The 17,697-nt window shown below is 31.7% G+C and overlaps 2 protein-coding genes across 2 annotated transcripts in view; both read left to right on the top strand.

Annotated features, from left to right (window-relative positions):
• Positions 1-17,697, top strand: part of LOC145303806 (furin-like protease kpc-1) — a 308,581-nt gene that overhangs the window by 198,768 nt on the left and 92,116 nt on the right. The gene's annotated exons all lie outside the window — the stretch shown is intronic.
• LOC145304488 (uncharacterized) lies at positions 12,489-16,796 on the top strand. Its single transcript, XM_080146371.1, has 4 exons — positions 12,489-12,840; positions 15,181-15,340; positions 15,517-15,975; positions 16,169-16,796. The coding sequence occupies exons 1-4, from the start codon at positions 12,489-12,491 to the stop codon at positions 16,794-16,796; spliced, it is 1,599 nt and encodes a 532-aa protein (XP_080002497.1).

Below are 17,697 nucleotides of genomic sequence, written 5' to 3'. Positions count from 1 at the left end.
TACCTAAATAAAAGTATTTAAGAGGGATCTTAATAAATCAACGTTTTCTTACCACAAATGCCCATTACAACCTCCGGAACGGCAAAAACGTAAAAAAATTCCGCCTTTGGCGGTGAATAACGGCAAAACGGTTCGGTTTTTGCGGTTTTTGCATAAATAACAAATGACGTGTCTTAAAAAGTTCTACAAAAATGAAGAAATAGTCTATGGCCCTAAAACGACTCCTTCCCCCCAAAAATGGGCAAAAACCATCATTTTTCAAAAACATGCACAGGGTGTCCCAAAAGTGTAAAAAATTGTAAAATAGGCAAATATTATTGTTATTAGTCAAAATCTGTATCTATATGACAGTTTTAAGTAACTTAAAATAGAAAAAAAAATTTAAAAAAAACAAAAATTTTTTTTTCTCTTTTTTTGAAAATACAGGGTGTCCAAAAAATATGAAAATATTGATCTGGTCAGAAAACACTATGGCCAAACATACTAAGACACATATAAGAGTAATTTGAAAAAAATAGCCAATTTGGACCAAGATTTAGCTCTACAGACGCAAAAATCACATTTACAGGGTGTCCCAAAGTGAAATTTGACAACCTTATAGTCCCGGGTGGTCTGAACCGTTATATACCACATATGCACACAGATAAAACACAGGATTTAAGCAAAAAAAAATGATTTTTTTCGGACAGGTATTTTGGGTATTACGCTAGATATCCAAAATACACTTTTTGTTGGACACCCTGTAAAATTAGAGTTTTGGCCAAAATAGCATTATGTGCGCTTTTTACATGAATAAACGATCATTTTGGTGTATAAAATGTATAGATTGGATGTAAGATTGATGAAAAAATTAATTTTTAAAATTGTGAAAAAATGGGTGTTTTTTACATTTTTGTTACCTACCTTCATAGATAGCTAGATATCTAGACATCCAGGGACTCTGAAACTTTTTTTTGGCCATCCAGCATCCTTGAATGACCCAACGGACCAAAATATAGTGTATTAACAAAATCGGAGAGGTAGTGCAGGAAAGTGGTACATTTGGCAAATAATGCACCATATATTAAGTAGTCATCAGTTAATCTTAGGACACTTAACCTAATGAACCAACAAATCGAAAATTTAATGATAGTCTCCCAAGTTGTTCAGCAAACGAATAAGAAATCTTTATCATAAAACTTTAGGGTTTAGTGTAATAAACAGCCCATTATCTTCTCTCTCCCTGATGTAAAGTAGTCAATGAAGCCAAGAAATCATTTCAAGAATTTCCTCGTATTCATTCGAATCCGGTGGATAGGAACCGGTTCTCATCCATACGAAAAAACGATGTCTAGCATCGTATTATATCCAGTTTTCTACGAATATAAAAATGAACAATCAATAGATTAAAACCAGTTTTTTTAGCCGGTGCCTTCGGCACCTCGAGGGAAAAAAACTAGTTTTAATGATTTAATTGTACAATCTATATCCGCGGAAAGCCGTTTATAATATGATGCGAGAAATAACTATTATTTCATTCAGCAATAAACAACCTACCCCTTCATCTACATATTTTTTAAAACAAACAAAAAAGCTGCTTTTTCAAAAATTTATGGAAATGATTTATAAAATATAAAGCTTCCTAAAAGATATTAATATTTTTCTGAGAAATGTTCGAAATTGATGCAATATTAACAAAAATAATTAAAAGTCTTGCTAAAATATAACAGTTGATAGAGTACAGACGGACAGACGAACGGACAAAAAAAAGGAAAAAACATATTAAAGTATTTTTTCCCATAACGCAGATAAATAATTGTCAGAGAGGGAGGGGACATTGGGCTGTTTATCACACTAGTCCTCAAATTTTTACAAAAAAAGTTTCCTTATTCGTTGGCTCAACAACTTTAGAGACTTTTATTGAATTTTGATTAGTTGGTTCATTAAATTGAGTGTCAAACCGTTTCAATCATTAATTATAATCTACAGAAAGGATAATTTTGTGTATTATGATTAGGTATGCAAATCACTTTATCGGCGATTGTCTTATCCCTTTATTACCCTGACTAATTGTACTTGGGGTTAATAATATGATAGGAAGCATAAGTATTGATTATCTATACAGTATCGGAAAATTAATTTTATAATAAGTATGCATAAAGCTACAGGGATCTAAAAAAAAAGACAATGGCCGATAAATCTATGTACATCCCCAATTATGATAAACTAAATTACCCCTTCTGTAGATTTTTATTGTTTGTTTCAACACTCAACTTAATGAAACAACCAATTATAAATCACAAAAATAAATTTTATCATAAGTATGCATAAAGCTACAGGGATCTAAAAAAAAGACAATGGCCGATTCATTTATGACCATCCCCAATGATGATACACAAAATTACCCCTTCTTAGATTAATATTAGTTGGTGAAACGCTTCAACACTCAAGTTAATGAAGTCAAATTAAACTGAAGTCCCCAAAGCCAATAAGAAAACGTTATTATAAAACTTTGGGGACTAGTGAAATAAATAGTTGCGCTATTAAAAAATGAATGTTGTCAACGCCAAAAATATTGTCTAACTAAATATTTGTAGAAAGATTAGTGTTGATTATAGAAAGCTGCAGGGAAGCCTTAAAATTTCATAATCATGTGTTTAACTTTTAGCTCTTTGCACTATGGGGATAATATTAATAATATCCTTATAATAAAGTAACAGGATGTCTTTCTGTCTGTTTGTCTGTCTTCTTGTACCCAAAGATCTTGCTAACCGCCGAACCGTTAGGGTTCTCCTTTATAGGGTAGCTTCTCATAGGTCCTGGGTAGGTTTAAAACTATTTTATGATAGGGTACCACCACCATCCCAAGATAAATCGCGCCTACTTTTTTAAAGAAATCCAATTTAACTCATCCTTCCTGAGTCCTCAAGTGCCCCCAGAGGCCTCTAGGGGCGTAGCCGCTAATCATTCATAAATGTACAATACATCATTCGGTGCCAGATACTTTAGATATCTTAATGTGCAATATATCGATGTAAATTGTACATTCCAATTGTGATGAACAAAATTACCGCTACTGTAGATTAGATTTATTGGTTGAAAAGTTTGGATACTTTACTAAAGGGATAGATAATATTAATTCTATTATTATCCACTTTTCTATGTTTTTTTGTTACTGATGCTTTGATTCTTTAGGATCTTAATTTACGATATATTTATGTACATATATTACTTTGAAGCCGGCTGTGAAAAAAAGTGGCTTCGGAAACGAGAGAATATATGCTATTAAGTAAAATTTCTTAGTATTTATATAGTAAAACTCCATATATAAAATTGCAGCCGGCTTCAAGATTTTTTGAAATTTTAGTGATTTTTTCACATATATTTTTTCAATAAATTCCTTTGATTAATTACTATTCTCAGATTTCGAGGAAAATGAAATTTTTTTTAAATAAGGGAAAATCAATAAAAATAAATTTTTCAAATTATTAAGTTAAAAAATCACTAAACTTGTCATGATCGCTTCTAGTTTGGTTGGAGTTTACCTAAAATGAATCTTTGAACCATTAAACCTAACTTTCTTGTTTATTGACCAATTTCAACCAATTTTTTTTCTTTCACCTGGATATTCATTGGAGATTCCAAATCTGATATCGTAGTTTACCTAGAATGACTCTCTAAACCACTAAACTCAAATTCCTTGTTTATGGACTGATTTCATCAAAAAATTTCTTTCACTAAGAAAATCATCTATCTTTCTATCTATATATCTATCTAACGGACTATCTATCTATCTAATCTATCTATCTAACGGACTATCTATCTATCTATCTAACGAACTATCTATCTATCTAACGAACTATCTATCAATCTAACGGACTATCTATCTATCTAACGGACTATCTATCTATCTAACGGACTATCTATCTATCTATCTATCTAACGGACTATCTATCTATCTAACGGACAATCTATCTATCTATCTAACGGACTATCTATCTATTTATCTATCTAACGAACTATCTATCAATCTAACGGACTATCTATCTATCTAACGGACTATCTATCTATCTAACGGACTATCTATCTATCTAACGGACTATCTATCTATCTATCTAACGGACTATCTATCTATCTAACGGACAATCTATCTATCTATCAATCTATCTATCTATCTAACGGACTGTCTATCTATCTATCAAACGGACTATCTATCTATCTAGCTAGCTAGCTTACTAACTATCTATTTATCCATCAAACGGACTATCTATCTATCTTTCTATGTATCTATATTTCGATTTTTCTATCTCTCACAGGCCCCGGGATAATTGTAAAATGCTAAATCTTTTTAAGCAAGTAACATCTGTCTGTTAGTGTGTAGCATAAGATCTCGATAACTGCTGAACAAATAGAAGTTTAATAAGTTAATAAGAAATTGAAAGTAAGATATTTAACAAATTGTTGTTTTAAACTCAAATATTTATTGCCAAGTGTCCCTTCATAACTATAAAACTTCTAGCTGTTGTAAAGTAATAAAAAGGGTACATTAAAAAAAAATATTATGGTTTCTTGTGTTATAGACAGAACATGGAAAGGCTAAGTGCTAACGCATAAAAAAATACAGGGTGCGCCACATAAAACCGGACTTTTTTTAAACGGTCATAGCGTCAAAACTACTTGACCAATCTGGACGTTTGACCCCACTATAAAAACCTTAGGTAATGAACTTTTAGCACAAAAAAATCTTTGGACGAAGATGGGCTTATACTCCGAGCTGGCCGCGCTTATGTTCAACAAGGCAGATTCGAAATGCGCTGGTGATATAATCTGGATTCTCGACTATGGCCCACTAAATCGGACCTCAGCCCATCTGTAGATGAGGTAGAGTTATGTAACTTGCTGGGGATACTGTTAGATACATAAGTAAGACACTAGAAAAGACTAGAGCTCTCTATCTAAAATGGCTTAGCTGTAATACTTCGGCAAAGTGAAACGTGGCAGATTTAGAGATGTCAAAAACGTCAAAAATCGTGTAAAATCGTGAAAATTTCTCGGTTCTCGACGTTAAAGACCCATATGGAACTTAAAAACTCATTTTAGACTATGGATTGCGCTGACAACCCTAGCTGAATCTTCATGCCATTTCCAAAAAGGTATAGAACGTCGTTCTAGCTCAACTGTGGTCCAAATAAAGGCCTCCGTATCAAAGGGTAGCTTGAAAGATGGGTGAATTTAGATCCTGCGGTTACTCACAATCCTAAGGAAATGTGGCCTCCCAGCAGCCCGATCTTAATTCAATGGACCTTTGGTCCTGGAGCTACTTCGAAGCATGCACCAATAGACGTGCTTATACCACAAAGACCTCCCTCATTGCCACTATTAAAGAGAACTTAGCCAGCTTGGACAGGTACATTTTGACCTGGCACTGCCGGCGGTTGAGGAGACGGGTAGAGGCGGTGATTGATGATGGCGGCGATTTTATTCAATGATCTAATAGTCATATACCTAGTTTGCTTCCCAGTTTTTAAAATTTAATAAAATCTTTTAAATTGACGATTTTATGTTAATTTGTTTACAATTTAGAAAAAGTCCGGTTTTATGTGGCGCACCCTGTAATTGCCAAAGTGGGTATGTGAAATAATAGGAGTGAAGCAAAAGGTAGTTAAAGTTTGTGCTGTTTTGTCAACCACACTGTTTTAAAGTTTTAAAGACACACAACAAATGTCAAGTTTAATTGTCCAATGTTTCCTGTTAATCTTAATTATTTTCAAGGAATCTTAATGATGTCATTGGGTGGTTTTGATTACTGCCTTCCCACTCCCTTAGACTTTTGTCTGAAAGTCTTAACTATGTATGGCAATGATACAAATGTATCTTTAATTCAACAATTATATGCTTAAGAAAGTAAATGTATTATACTAAAGTAAATGTTTCCCTATCCCTTTTAAAAACATATCTTTAACTTTTTTTCATACATGAAAAACTTTTCAAAATCTGTTAAAAATAAATAAAAATCAAAGTTTAAATAAATACAAAAAAAAAGAGTATTATGCTTTAATTAATTTACGTGGGATAAAAGGTCAAAAAAACAGTTCACACACTCCCCGGGGGACTTTTCCTACAAGATATTCATGGATGAAGTTAACAGTAAAGTGACCAGGAATAAATATCCAATACTTAGTAACAACATTTTTATTACAATTAGTTAAATTTTTAAAAATAAACATTTGAAAAGAAGAAGTATGTATCTATATTTCTGGGTAAAATAGCCTTAAACCTGTTCTGGTCTAAATTAAAGATTTATGAAATAAAATATAGTTTATACCTTTCATCATAAAAATACCAAAATCTTTCTCTTGTATTTTTTCCTTTTTTCCTGAATTATTTGATACTAAAACACAAAATGAAACGTGTGAAAAAAGGGACAGGGAGGATATAATAATCTTCAACATTGACAAACAACATTTCCAATAATGATAAACTAAATTACCCCTTCTGCACATTAAAATAAAACGTTAAAAAGTTTGATACAATCATATAAAAAATCAATAAAAATACCCAAAGTTTTGATTCAATAAATAAATAACGTAGTTAGAAAGCTTTGGGTACCAGTGAAAAATGTAGCCTATCGTCCACTTAATCCCTGAAATATCAATACATGGGGCCAAAGGACATTTCCAAAAACTACATATATTCTAAAAATAAAGTAAAAAGTAATATAGTATCTGTATGTTTTAGCTATGAAATTTTGATACGTGAAAAATGGATTATAAAGTTTGATATCCCATTTCCAAGATATTTTGCTTGAAACAAAAAAAACTTTAATTTCTTATCTAATGGGTTATAGCCAATAGAACCTGCACTTTTGAGAGATTGTGTGAAAAGCATTAAACCATTGTTATAGTATACATACAAAAAAAATCCCATTTAAATATTATAATAAAAAGTTGTATTACTGTATAATTTGTATTTATAAAACATCTAATTTTAAAATCATTTATTTATCTTTATTTTCCAGCTAAAACTGTTCCATATTTGTTAAATTTTTATTTCTATTTGAAATTAACTTAAACATTTTTCTTATCATCCAATTATAGGATACTTTTTTTGAGTAAAAATAGCGCAGCAACTCTACTTTATTTCAGCTTTATTCAAATATTGGCCATACATACCCAGTACAGTCTCCCCTACATGGAGAGATTATTTTCTTCTTATTAAAGAAGTGCAGCTACTAAAAACTTTTGCTGCAGATATAACTATTTCTACTTATCTTTGTTTATTATCTAATTATCTAAGACTAAATATATTTTAAAAAGATTAAGATCTAACTTCAAGTGAGTAATAGCCTAGATTTGAACACCGTAAAAGTGTCTGAATATGACGTCAGAAAAAATTAACAATTAACCAATGAGAAGCCAGTATTCACAATGGTAAAATATATAGCAGCCTCTCATTGGTTAATTGTTAATTTTTTCTGACGTCATATTGAGACACTTTTACGGTGTTCCTAGATTTGCTACAATTAAATAAACTGTAAGAATAGAAGTTTTGAAATTATGGATAATTTTGAGCGTAATCACTCCTTTTAACCCCCCCCCCCCTTCTCTTTGGAGGGTTGTGGTTCCATTTAGAAAAGACCTACAAAAGCAACAATGTGAAAGAGAACTAATGGTCCAGTGGTTAGCGAGATTCTTGGTACACACAGGCAGAAAGACAAACACACACCCATACGCACAGTCACAATGTTACTCTAATCTAATTTAAGAATAGTTACCAACAAAGTAAAATTGTTAAAAGCAAAGCTTTTCTATGATTATGGTAGGTCCGTCCGTACGTCCGTCCGTCCGTCCGTAACAGATAGCTGTTTTCGTTAATTTAGGCATGTTAGAATTGTCCTATTTATTCCTGCAGTAGTTGGGTACGATTTAGAAAGCGTAGCAACTCTATAACCACTACCAGAATGTCCGTACGTCCATTTTAAACATGTTGATTTTTTTACTTTTTTAACAACAAATGTGATCTGATTTTAGGTATAAGCGAAGCAACTCTATAAAAATGTAAGTATGTCCATAAACATTATCCTGTATCAAGCCGTTTTTCAACAAATTTACTTAAAATTTTGGTTCAACTCTTATACATTTATATTCTGATTTTTCAGTTTAGACATTATACAAGCGTTAATGTCCGTTTGACCTTCCATTTCAGTGCTTCACTTTAATGAATGTTGTCATCCTTGTTATAATGAAAACATATAGAATATGCTTTGTTTCTATCTATCTATTTATTTAGCTACATGTCTAACTATCTACTATCTATATATCTATATTTTGGTCCAACGGAATCTCTGCTTCTGCATGGAGTTGAATATAATTCTTTTTTTAAAGGGGTAGTTGCACAAAATGCCTTTAAATTTGAATTTAGCAAACTGCATATTTTTTCCTGTTCAATGGTTTAAAGGGGTAGGTTCACGGAATGCATTTGAACTTAATTTAGTGAACCGCATATTTTATCCTGGTTAAATGTTTAAACTACATTTATATGGCATATATTTGAAAGAATTTCAATTTTCTACCACATAGTTTTTAAAATAATAAGACTTGAAAATCGTCTTTTTAAATTGCATATATCACAAAAAGACAATTTTCAAGTCTTGATATTTTAAAAACTACGTGGTAGAAAATTGAAATTCTTTCAAATAAATGCCATATAAATGTAGCTTAACCCATTAACTAGGAAAAAATATGCGGTTCACTAAATTAAGTTCAAATGCATTTCGTGAAACTACTCCTTTACATTTATAGGGCATACATTTGAAAAAATTTCAATATTCTACCATGTAGTTTAAAAATATTAGGACTTAAAATAGTATTTTTGTGAAATATGTTATTTATATAACTGGCTATATTCATAAAAAAAGCATGACGACTAATTTCGTTATGTCTAATTGTTTGTTATTTACTGTAATACAATATTATATATGTTTGATGGTATACATGTAACTTTTGCTTGCAATAAATTTTTTGAAATGCACTTCATGCAACTATCCCTTTAAGTTGATATATCTATGGATCTCAAGAGATAAGACAATGGACTATAGATAATAATAAACTAAATTCCCTTTTCTGCAGAACAAAAATTATAGGTGGGAATCAGCCAAATCAATCATAATACCTATCTAGGCTATCTATCTACCTATCTATCTTTTAACTATAAAGGGTGTTTTTTTTATAGGACAAAAGTATTGCTTAATATAACCCATTTGCCATTGACAGAAATTAATAATCTATATCTTAATTTCTTTACTGGGTTGGGGCAATTTGTATAAGAAAAAAATATTTAGCGATTTTAAACAAATTATGCCCTAAAAATCGGTTTTTCCAAAGTACCTATTATCTGGAGATTTTTAAATCATAACCAATTTTAAAAATGTGTAAATTTTTAAAATTCAAATTGCGCGGCTTGTGTTAATAGTAGAATAATGTTATGCATACCGTCAGAATCGTCATGAACTCTAGTTTTTGGGTGTTTAAGAAATATTCCTGTGCTATGTAAAATTTAGGAGCTACGTGGTAAAATATCCCAACTTACTTAAAACTTTTCAACCTTTTTCATATTTTCCAACGTAGCTTCTATAATACAAATAGCATGAATATGATACATATATTTCCAAAAACTAGAGTTTATGAAAATTCTAATAGTATGCATAACATTTTTCTACTATTAACACAAGCCGCGCAACTCTTTAAATTGGTAATGATCCAAAAATCTTCCAATAATAGGTACTTTGGAAAAACCGCTTTTAAGGCATAATTTGTTAAAAATCGCTAAATATTTTTTCCTTATTCAAATTGCCCCAACCCAATGAAGAAATTAAGATATAGATTATTAATTTCTGTCAATGGCAAATGGGTTATATTAAAAATATCCGTTTTCATACTTTTATTTTTATTCATTGGTTGTAAGATAAAACAAGGATGAGAACATCCATAAGTAGCGAAGCATAAAAAATCATGGGAATATGTAATCAAGAATAGATTTATTGGAGAAAATAAACACATATTTTGTATAATGATGACGGTCAAAGTAAATTACATAAAAGATGCTCATAACAATGGGAAAAATTATTTTGATATGGATATCCTAAATGAGTTTTAAAATTGGACCAAAAACACCAAAGATATCAGGAAATATGTAAAACATATTAAAATAGCCAAAAACCTGCTAAAAGGCAGTCTGACCGCCATGGATGTTTTCTTAAAACAACAGGAAATTTAATTTTTATATCCCTAACCTAAAAAATTTAGAAAAATCGGACTATATAATTATACATTAGATTATTCATTGGTTGTTTGATAAAACAAGGATGACAATATCCATAAGTAGCGAGCACAAAAAATCATGGGAATACGTAATCAAGAATAGATTTATTGGAGAAAATAAACACATAATTTGTATAATGAATACAGTCAAAGTAAATAACATAAAAGATGCTCATAACAATGGGAAAAACTTGATATGGATATCCCAAATAAGTTTTAAAATTTGACCAAAAACACCAAAGATATCAGGAAATATGTAAAACATTTCAAAATAGCCAAAAACCTGCAAAAAGGCAGTCTGACTGTCATGGTTGTTTTCTTTAAATGGCAGGAAATTTAATTTTGATATCTATAACTAAAAAATTTTGGAAATCGGACCATAAACACCAAAGATATCGAGAAAAATGAGAAAAAAACAAAAATAGCCTAAGACCTGCTAAAAAGCGGTCCAACCGCCATTGATGTTTATTAGTTAATTGTGCTCCTTAATAATGAGAATGTTGTCAAAAAATTTTATCTTTTATAGAAGCTGAGAAAATCATGTTTCCCCCTTTCTATGTCTGATGGACAGACAGATGGACAACGTTTGGAATTATAGAGTAGCATCTCTACTAAAAAACACAATTTACCATATCAAATAGCAATTAAAGTCTGTTACTTTTTTATGTATTTGGCCATAAGCCAACCTAAGATGCTGAAACAGTTTTCTTACAAACCTAAGTAATCAGTTTTGAAATATCTTTCTATTTCATGAAAAACTATTAAAAATACTAAAAAATATGCCAATTTGGGTGTAAATTTTTATGGTGTATGGAAACCATAAAATCTATAGAAACATCTCCCTTTTGTACTTTTCTCTCATTATTCAACTTTCCTGATTAAATCAAGTACAAATACAGCCATAGTTACAAGATCAACACATTAAACATGATATCATTGTTAATACATATTACAACACGATAAAGGGGGACATAACTGAAGCTTTTTTGAGGCAGGGGGGGTTTTCTCCGGAACCACTTGATGAACCGTGTAAATTTTTTGAACTTAAGCTTTTATGGGTATGAACATCTTATGGTTTTGAAGTCTTTTTCGAAGCTTCTATGCTTATAAACTAACTTGTAGTTTAGAAGTCACCCCTCTGCCGCAAACCTCTAGCCCTCTGGGGCTCAAAAAACCTCTAGAAATTAACCTAACCTTAACTTTCTCAGAAACCATTTGATCATTATAGCAGATTTCTAGGACTTAACTTTTATGGTTTAGAAGTCACTCCCCACCCTGAATCCTTAGCCCCCTGGGGCTCAAAAACCCTCTAAACGGACGTACAGACCGACCCTAATTATAGAAAAGCTTCGCTTCTAAAAATATCTGCACATTTTATAATATATAACCATATATCTGCCAAACAAAAAAATAGTTTATACACATAAAAGCTTTAGTCAAAAATATCAGAACTTTGAATAATGTGGTTACTGGTAACTTCTTAACTAAAACTTAGTTTATAAGCATAAAAGCTTAAGTTTAAAAATCATCCTTATTGATCAAATGGTTTCTGAGAAAATTAAGGTTAGGCTCATTTTTAGGGGTTTTTGAGCCCCAAAGGGCTAGGGGTTGGCGGCAGGGGGTTGAATTTCAAACACTAAAAGTTAGTTTATTAGCATAATAGCATAAGTTTAAGCAATCATCTCTATTGATCAAATGGTTTCTGAGAAAATTAAGGTTAGGTTCATTTTAGGATTTTTTGAGCCCTGGAGGGCTAGGGGTTGGCAGCAGGGGGATGACTTCTAAACTAAAAGTTAGTTTATAACCATAAAAGCTTAAGTTTAAGAAATCATACCTGCTGATAAATTTTTTTCGGAGAAAATTAAGGTTAGGTTCATTTTTAGGTTTTTTTTGGATCCCCATAGGGCTAGGGGTTGGCGGCAGGGGGTTGAATTTCAAACACTAAAAGTTAGTTTATTAGCATTATAGCTTAAGTTAAAGAAATCATCCCTATTGGTCAAATGGTTTCAGGGAGATAACGTCATGCAAGGTCAGGTTATACCTGACAATATGATGACTGGTGGCCAAACCCGTAAGGAAGCCAACAGACTGAGGGCAGGAGGGTTAAATCCAAAACATAACATCAGATTCGGAAATTAGAATGTCTGAACCATGTTTGAAACATCAAAACCAGCTCAAGTTATTAAGGAAATGGATAGGTACAATATTTCAATTCTTGGGATAGCTGAAGCTCAATGGACTGGCCATGGACTTCAGAAAACAGATACAGGGCACACAATTCTTTACTCTGGTAACCAACATCACCACATACACGGAGTTGCAATCATCATAAACAAAGAGGCCTCAAAGGCTTTAATAGAATGGGAACCAATCTCCGACAGAATGATTAGGGCAAGATTTGATTCCAAATACTGCAAAGCTACATTTTTCCAAGTGTATGCACCCACAAATGATAAGGATGATGAAGTTATAGAAGAGTTCTACAGTCTTCTTTCCAGTGAACTTCACAAAATTCCTAAACATGACCTGCTGATGGTCAATGGTGACTTTAATGCCAAAGTTGGCAAAGACAGAAGAGGCTATTAAGATGCACTAGGTACTGAAGGAATTGGCGACAGGAATGACAATGGTAATAGACTCTTAGAGTGTTGCATTAACAATGAAATAGTTGTAATGGGAACACAATTTCAACACAAAGATATCCACAAACTAACCTGGAAATCTCCAGACACAGTTATGGAATCTCGACCACAAATTTTTTTTTATCCAATCTTGACAAGTGAGGTATTTTCAGAAAGAGGAATATACATAGAAAACGCCTATGTAAATTAAAAAATCCGCAGAAATCATATTTGCAAGTTATTTGCAAAAATCTGCAATCTTAATTTGCAAAATTTATTTCATGCCTTAAATGACAGATTTAGAAAAAAATCTTTTTATGAAATGAGCAAAAAAAAATTCTTTAGTGTTACTTTTTCACCTTATATATGAAAAAAGCAGTTTCTCACATTTTATGATAAAAAAGAGTATAGAAACAAAAAATATGTTTTTTCTTGATGTAAACACAATAATTGGCATAAAATCTATTATTCTAAATGTAAAAATCAGATATAGAATCCTTTTTAGAGTCAATATAGTGCAAAAAGTAACACAGACATTTTTGCAAAGTATGAAAATCTAAAGAAAATAGTTCTTTTTGCTTTTGATGTACATTAGGGTGGGCCCATTTCCCCCTTTTTTAGATTTTACTGTTATCATAAGTTGTGGAAGTCATATATATGTAAGATAAGCCCCATTCAAGTTTCAAAAGTGACTTGGCTCTTATGGCTGCCGGCGCGCGGGGGATATAAAAAGTGCCCACCCCCTTATAGAACCAAAAATTTAAATTCCTTCAAACACAGGCATGTTGCATATCAAAATGACCGCATTGAAATGCTGATTACGAATCTGAAAACCGTTTTGAAAAATATTGCTCCTAGTTCGAATAAGATCTCATTAAGTACCTAAAAACAGCTAATTTTGTCAAAAATGTTCATTTTGGTAGGTTATTTGAAAATCATTTCAGACTGAATCAATATTTTTCAAAACGGTTTTCAGATCTGTAATCAGCATTTCAATGCGGTTATTTTGATATGCAACATGCCTGTGTTTGAAGGAATTTCAATTTTTAGTTTTATAAGGGTGCGGGCACACTTTTGAATGAAAAAAACTCTTTCAAGTTTCACAGGGTTTTATATTGGCCCAGGAACCCTTGCCAATGTCTACTAATGTGAAATTCCAAAATCGACCCACCCTAATGTACATATCAGATAAATGTATATAAAATTAGTGATCAAAAACTATAAAACATGTAATAAGTTTTTTCAACACTGTCATTGATTAAATTGCACTTTTAGGTTTAAGAATTATCGAAGTAGTGCATAAAAACTCTTTTTATGTAGTAATTAAACAAAATAAATGCCAAAAAAACAACTACAAAATGGCCTACTGCATTATAAAAAATGCCTAATTGTTGATTTGAATTTATTTTGTTTAATAACTTAATAAAAAGATTTTTTATGTGCAACTTTGGTAATAAGTAAACCTAAAAGTGCATTTTAATCAATGATAGGGTTGAAAAAAGTTATAACTTGTTTTATTGTTTTTGATCACTAATTTTATATACATTTATCTGATATGTATATCAAAATCAAAAAGAACTATTTTCTTTAGATTTTCTTACTTTGCAAAAATGTCTTGGTTACTTTTTGCACTATATTTGCTCTAAAAAGGAGTCTATATCTGATTTTTACATTTAGGATGATAGATCCTATGCCAATTATTGTCTTTACATCAAGAAAAAACATATTTTTTGTTCCTATACCTTTTTTATCATAAATTGTGAGAAACTGCTTTTTTCATATATAAGGTGAAAAAAGTAACACTAAAGAATTTTTTTGCCTTAATTATGTTCTAAACTTATAGATAAACACATTTCATAAAAAGATTTTTTTCTAAATAAGTCATTTAAGTCATGAAATTAATTTTGCAAATTTAGCATTGCAGATTTTTGCAAATAACTTGCAAATATGATTTCTGCGGATTTTCTAATCTACATAGGCGTTTTCTATGTATATTCCTCTTTCCAAAAATACCTCACTTGTCAAGATTGGATAAAAAAATCTTTGTGGTCGAGATTCCATAACTGTGCAGATGGGCGAACTAGGAATATGATTGATCATACTCTAGTAAACAGAAAGTGGATTAAGTCAGTAAGGGATACTAGAGTCTTTAGAGATGCAGATGTTGGCAGTGACCACAACCTTGTTATTTGTACTGTTAAACTTTGTCTGAAAGCAGCCAAAAAACAAGAAAAATCTCTTAAGAAAAGTTTACAATACAGACAAACTGAAGGACAGGCAGACAAAACAAGAATTCTCGATTAAGAACAGATTCAGAATCTTAGAAGACTTAGAGGAGGAAGAAAATGAAGTGGAGGCAACCTGGAATAGGATCAAACTTAACTACAACAGAACTGCTGAGGAAGTATTGGGCTTTAGAAAGTAAGACAGAAAAGAATGGATATCTGACCAAACATGGGAAAAAATAGACTGCAGAAAGAAGATAAAGGCCAAACTAAATTCTGCAAAATCTGAGAGGCTGATAGAAAGACTTAGAGCTAAATATGCTTCTAAGGATAAAGAGATAAAGAAGAGTGCTAAAGAGATTTGATAAAGAGATTTGACAAACAGAAATACGTTGAAGAACTGGCAGAAGAAGCTCAAGAAGCATCAGAAAGAGGTGACTTGAGAAGAATGTATAAGATAACAAAACAATTAAGTGGCAAGAACCATAATATTAGTCAAGTTGTCAAAGATAAAGATGGTAAACCCCTAACATCAGAAAAAGAGGTCTTAAAACGTTGGAAAATACATTTTGAAGAAGTTTTAAATAGACCAGAAACAGCAGCCAGCCCAGAACCTGGAAGAGAATTGAAGATTAACACAGAAGCTCCAACAGATGGAGAGGTAAGAAAAGCTATCCAAGGTCTCAAACTGAATAAATCACCAGGTGGAGACCAGATTTCTGCAGAACTGCTTCTGGCAGACTTGGATACTGCAGTCAAGGTCCTGACTGACTTACTAGGGAAAATTTGGAGGAAGGAGAAGCTTCCAGATGACTGGGTCAAAGGTCAAAGGTAAATTGCCAAAAAAAGGCGACCTTGCTATTTGTGATAACTGGAGAGGAATAATGCTACTTTCAATACCAAGCAAAGTCTTAAGTAAAGTACTACTAGCAAGAATAGATGAAGCTATAGACAAGAAGCTTAGAGAAGAACAGGCAGGATTCAGGAAAGGTAGAGGCTGTATTGACCAGATCTTTACCTTAAGAAACATCATCGAGGTCTGTGCTGAATGGAACATCCCCCTACACATAAACTTTGTTGACTTCCAGAAAGCTTTTGATTCTATACACAGAAACACTCTTTGGAAAATTCTCAGAAGTTATGGAATCCCAACTAAACTTGTCACTATCATTAGCAAGTTTTATGAAAACTTTCAAGCTTGTGTAGCAGTTGATAACAAAACTACAGAATTCTTCAAGATTGGTATTGAAGTTTGTCAGGTATGTATACTATCCCCCATTCTTTTTCTTCTTGTAATAGATTGGGTCATGAGACAAACAAATAACAGGCCAAGAGGTCTACAATTTGGTATCCATGGTATACTAGAAGATTTAAACTTTGCTGACGACCTAGCAATGATATCATGTAGTATCAAACAACTTCAAAATAAAACAGACAGAATTGTAAACTTTGCCAAACAATTCGGTCTATTCATAAATGCCAAGAAGACAGAAGTAATGAGCATAGGAGTTACAGCACAGGAGACAATCAAGATTGAGGGTAATGATATCAAAAATGTTGATAAGTTCACTTACCTTGGAAGTGTAATTACCAACAAAGATGGCGCTAAAGCTGACATAGAAACCAGGATTAACAAATCTAGAACTATCTGAACTTTTAATAATGTGGTTACTGGTAACTGCTAAACTAAAACTTAGTTTATGAGCATAAAAGCTTAAGTTTAAAAATCATCCTTATTGATCAAATGGTTTCTGAGAAAATTAAGGTTAGGCTCATTTTTAGGGGTTTTTGAGCCCCGAAGGGCTAGGGGTTGGCGGCAGGGGGTTGAATTTCATTGCTCATGATAGAAATTTACAAAATCTGTTTAATACAATACTGCTATAGGATCTCTAGTAATAGGCATATGTAATAATACGCATATTTACTAATACCCCTTTGATTGTCCCAGAATTATTAATTAAGCTTTTATTAGTCCTAGATAGCATAAGCACACATTTATTTGCATTTATCTTTCATTTAAAATTTAGCTTTTTATTTATTTTAAAAAATTTTCAAGTTTTAAGAAGGGATAGTGAAACATTACTTTAGGTTAATTCATCTACCTTTTATCTTAATTGTTTCAGACAAAGGTCTAAGAGAGGGAGTAAGCAGTTATTAAAACCACCCCATTATATCATTAGAATTCCCTGAAAATAATATTTAATAGGAATAATTCTATTTCTTTCTATTTTCAAATTTACATGAATTAAACTTTGAATATGAATCTAGCTATCCAACTATCTATTTATCCATCTATCTGGCTATCTATTAATCCATCTATCTATCTATGTATCTATCTTTCTATGTTTCTATCTATCTATCTAACTATCTATTCATCCATCTATCTAGCTATCTATCTAGCTATCTAACTATCTATATATCCATCTATCTATCTATCTATCTATCTATCTATCTATCTATCTATCTATCTATCTATCTATCTATCTATCTATCTATCTATCTATCTATCTATCTATCTATCTATCTATCTATCTATCTATCTATCTATCTATC

This window comes from Acartia tonsa, chromosome 13 (assembly GCF_053477335.1).
Source record: "Acartia tonsa isolate MP-2025a chromosome 13, ASM5347733v1, whole genome shotgun sequence".
Taxonomy (NCBI): domain Eukaryota; kingdom Metazoa; phylum Arthropoda; class Copepoda; order Calanoida; family Acartiidae; genus Acartia; species Acartia tonsa.
This window is presented reverse-complemented; position numbering and strand designations above follow the sequence as displayed.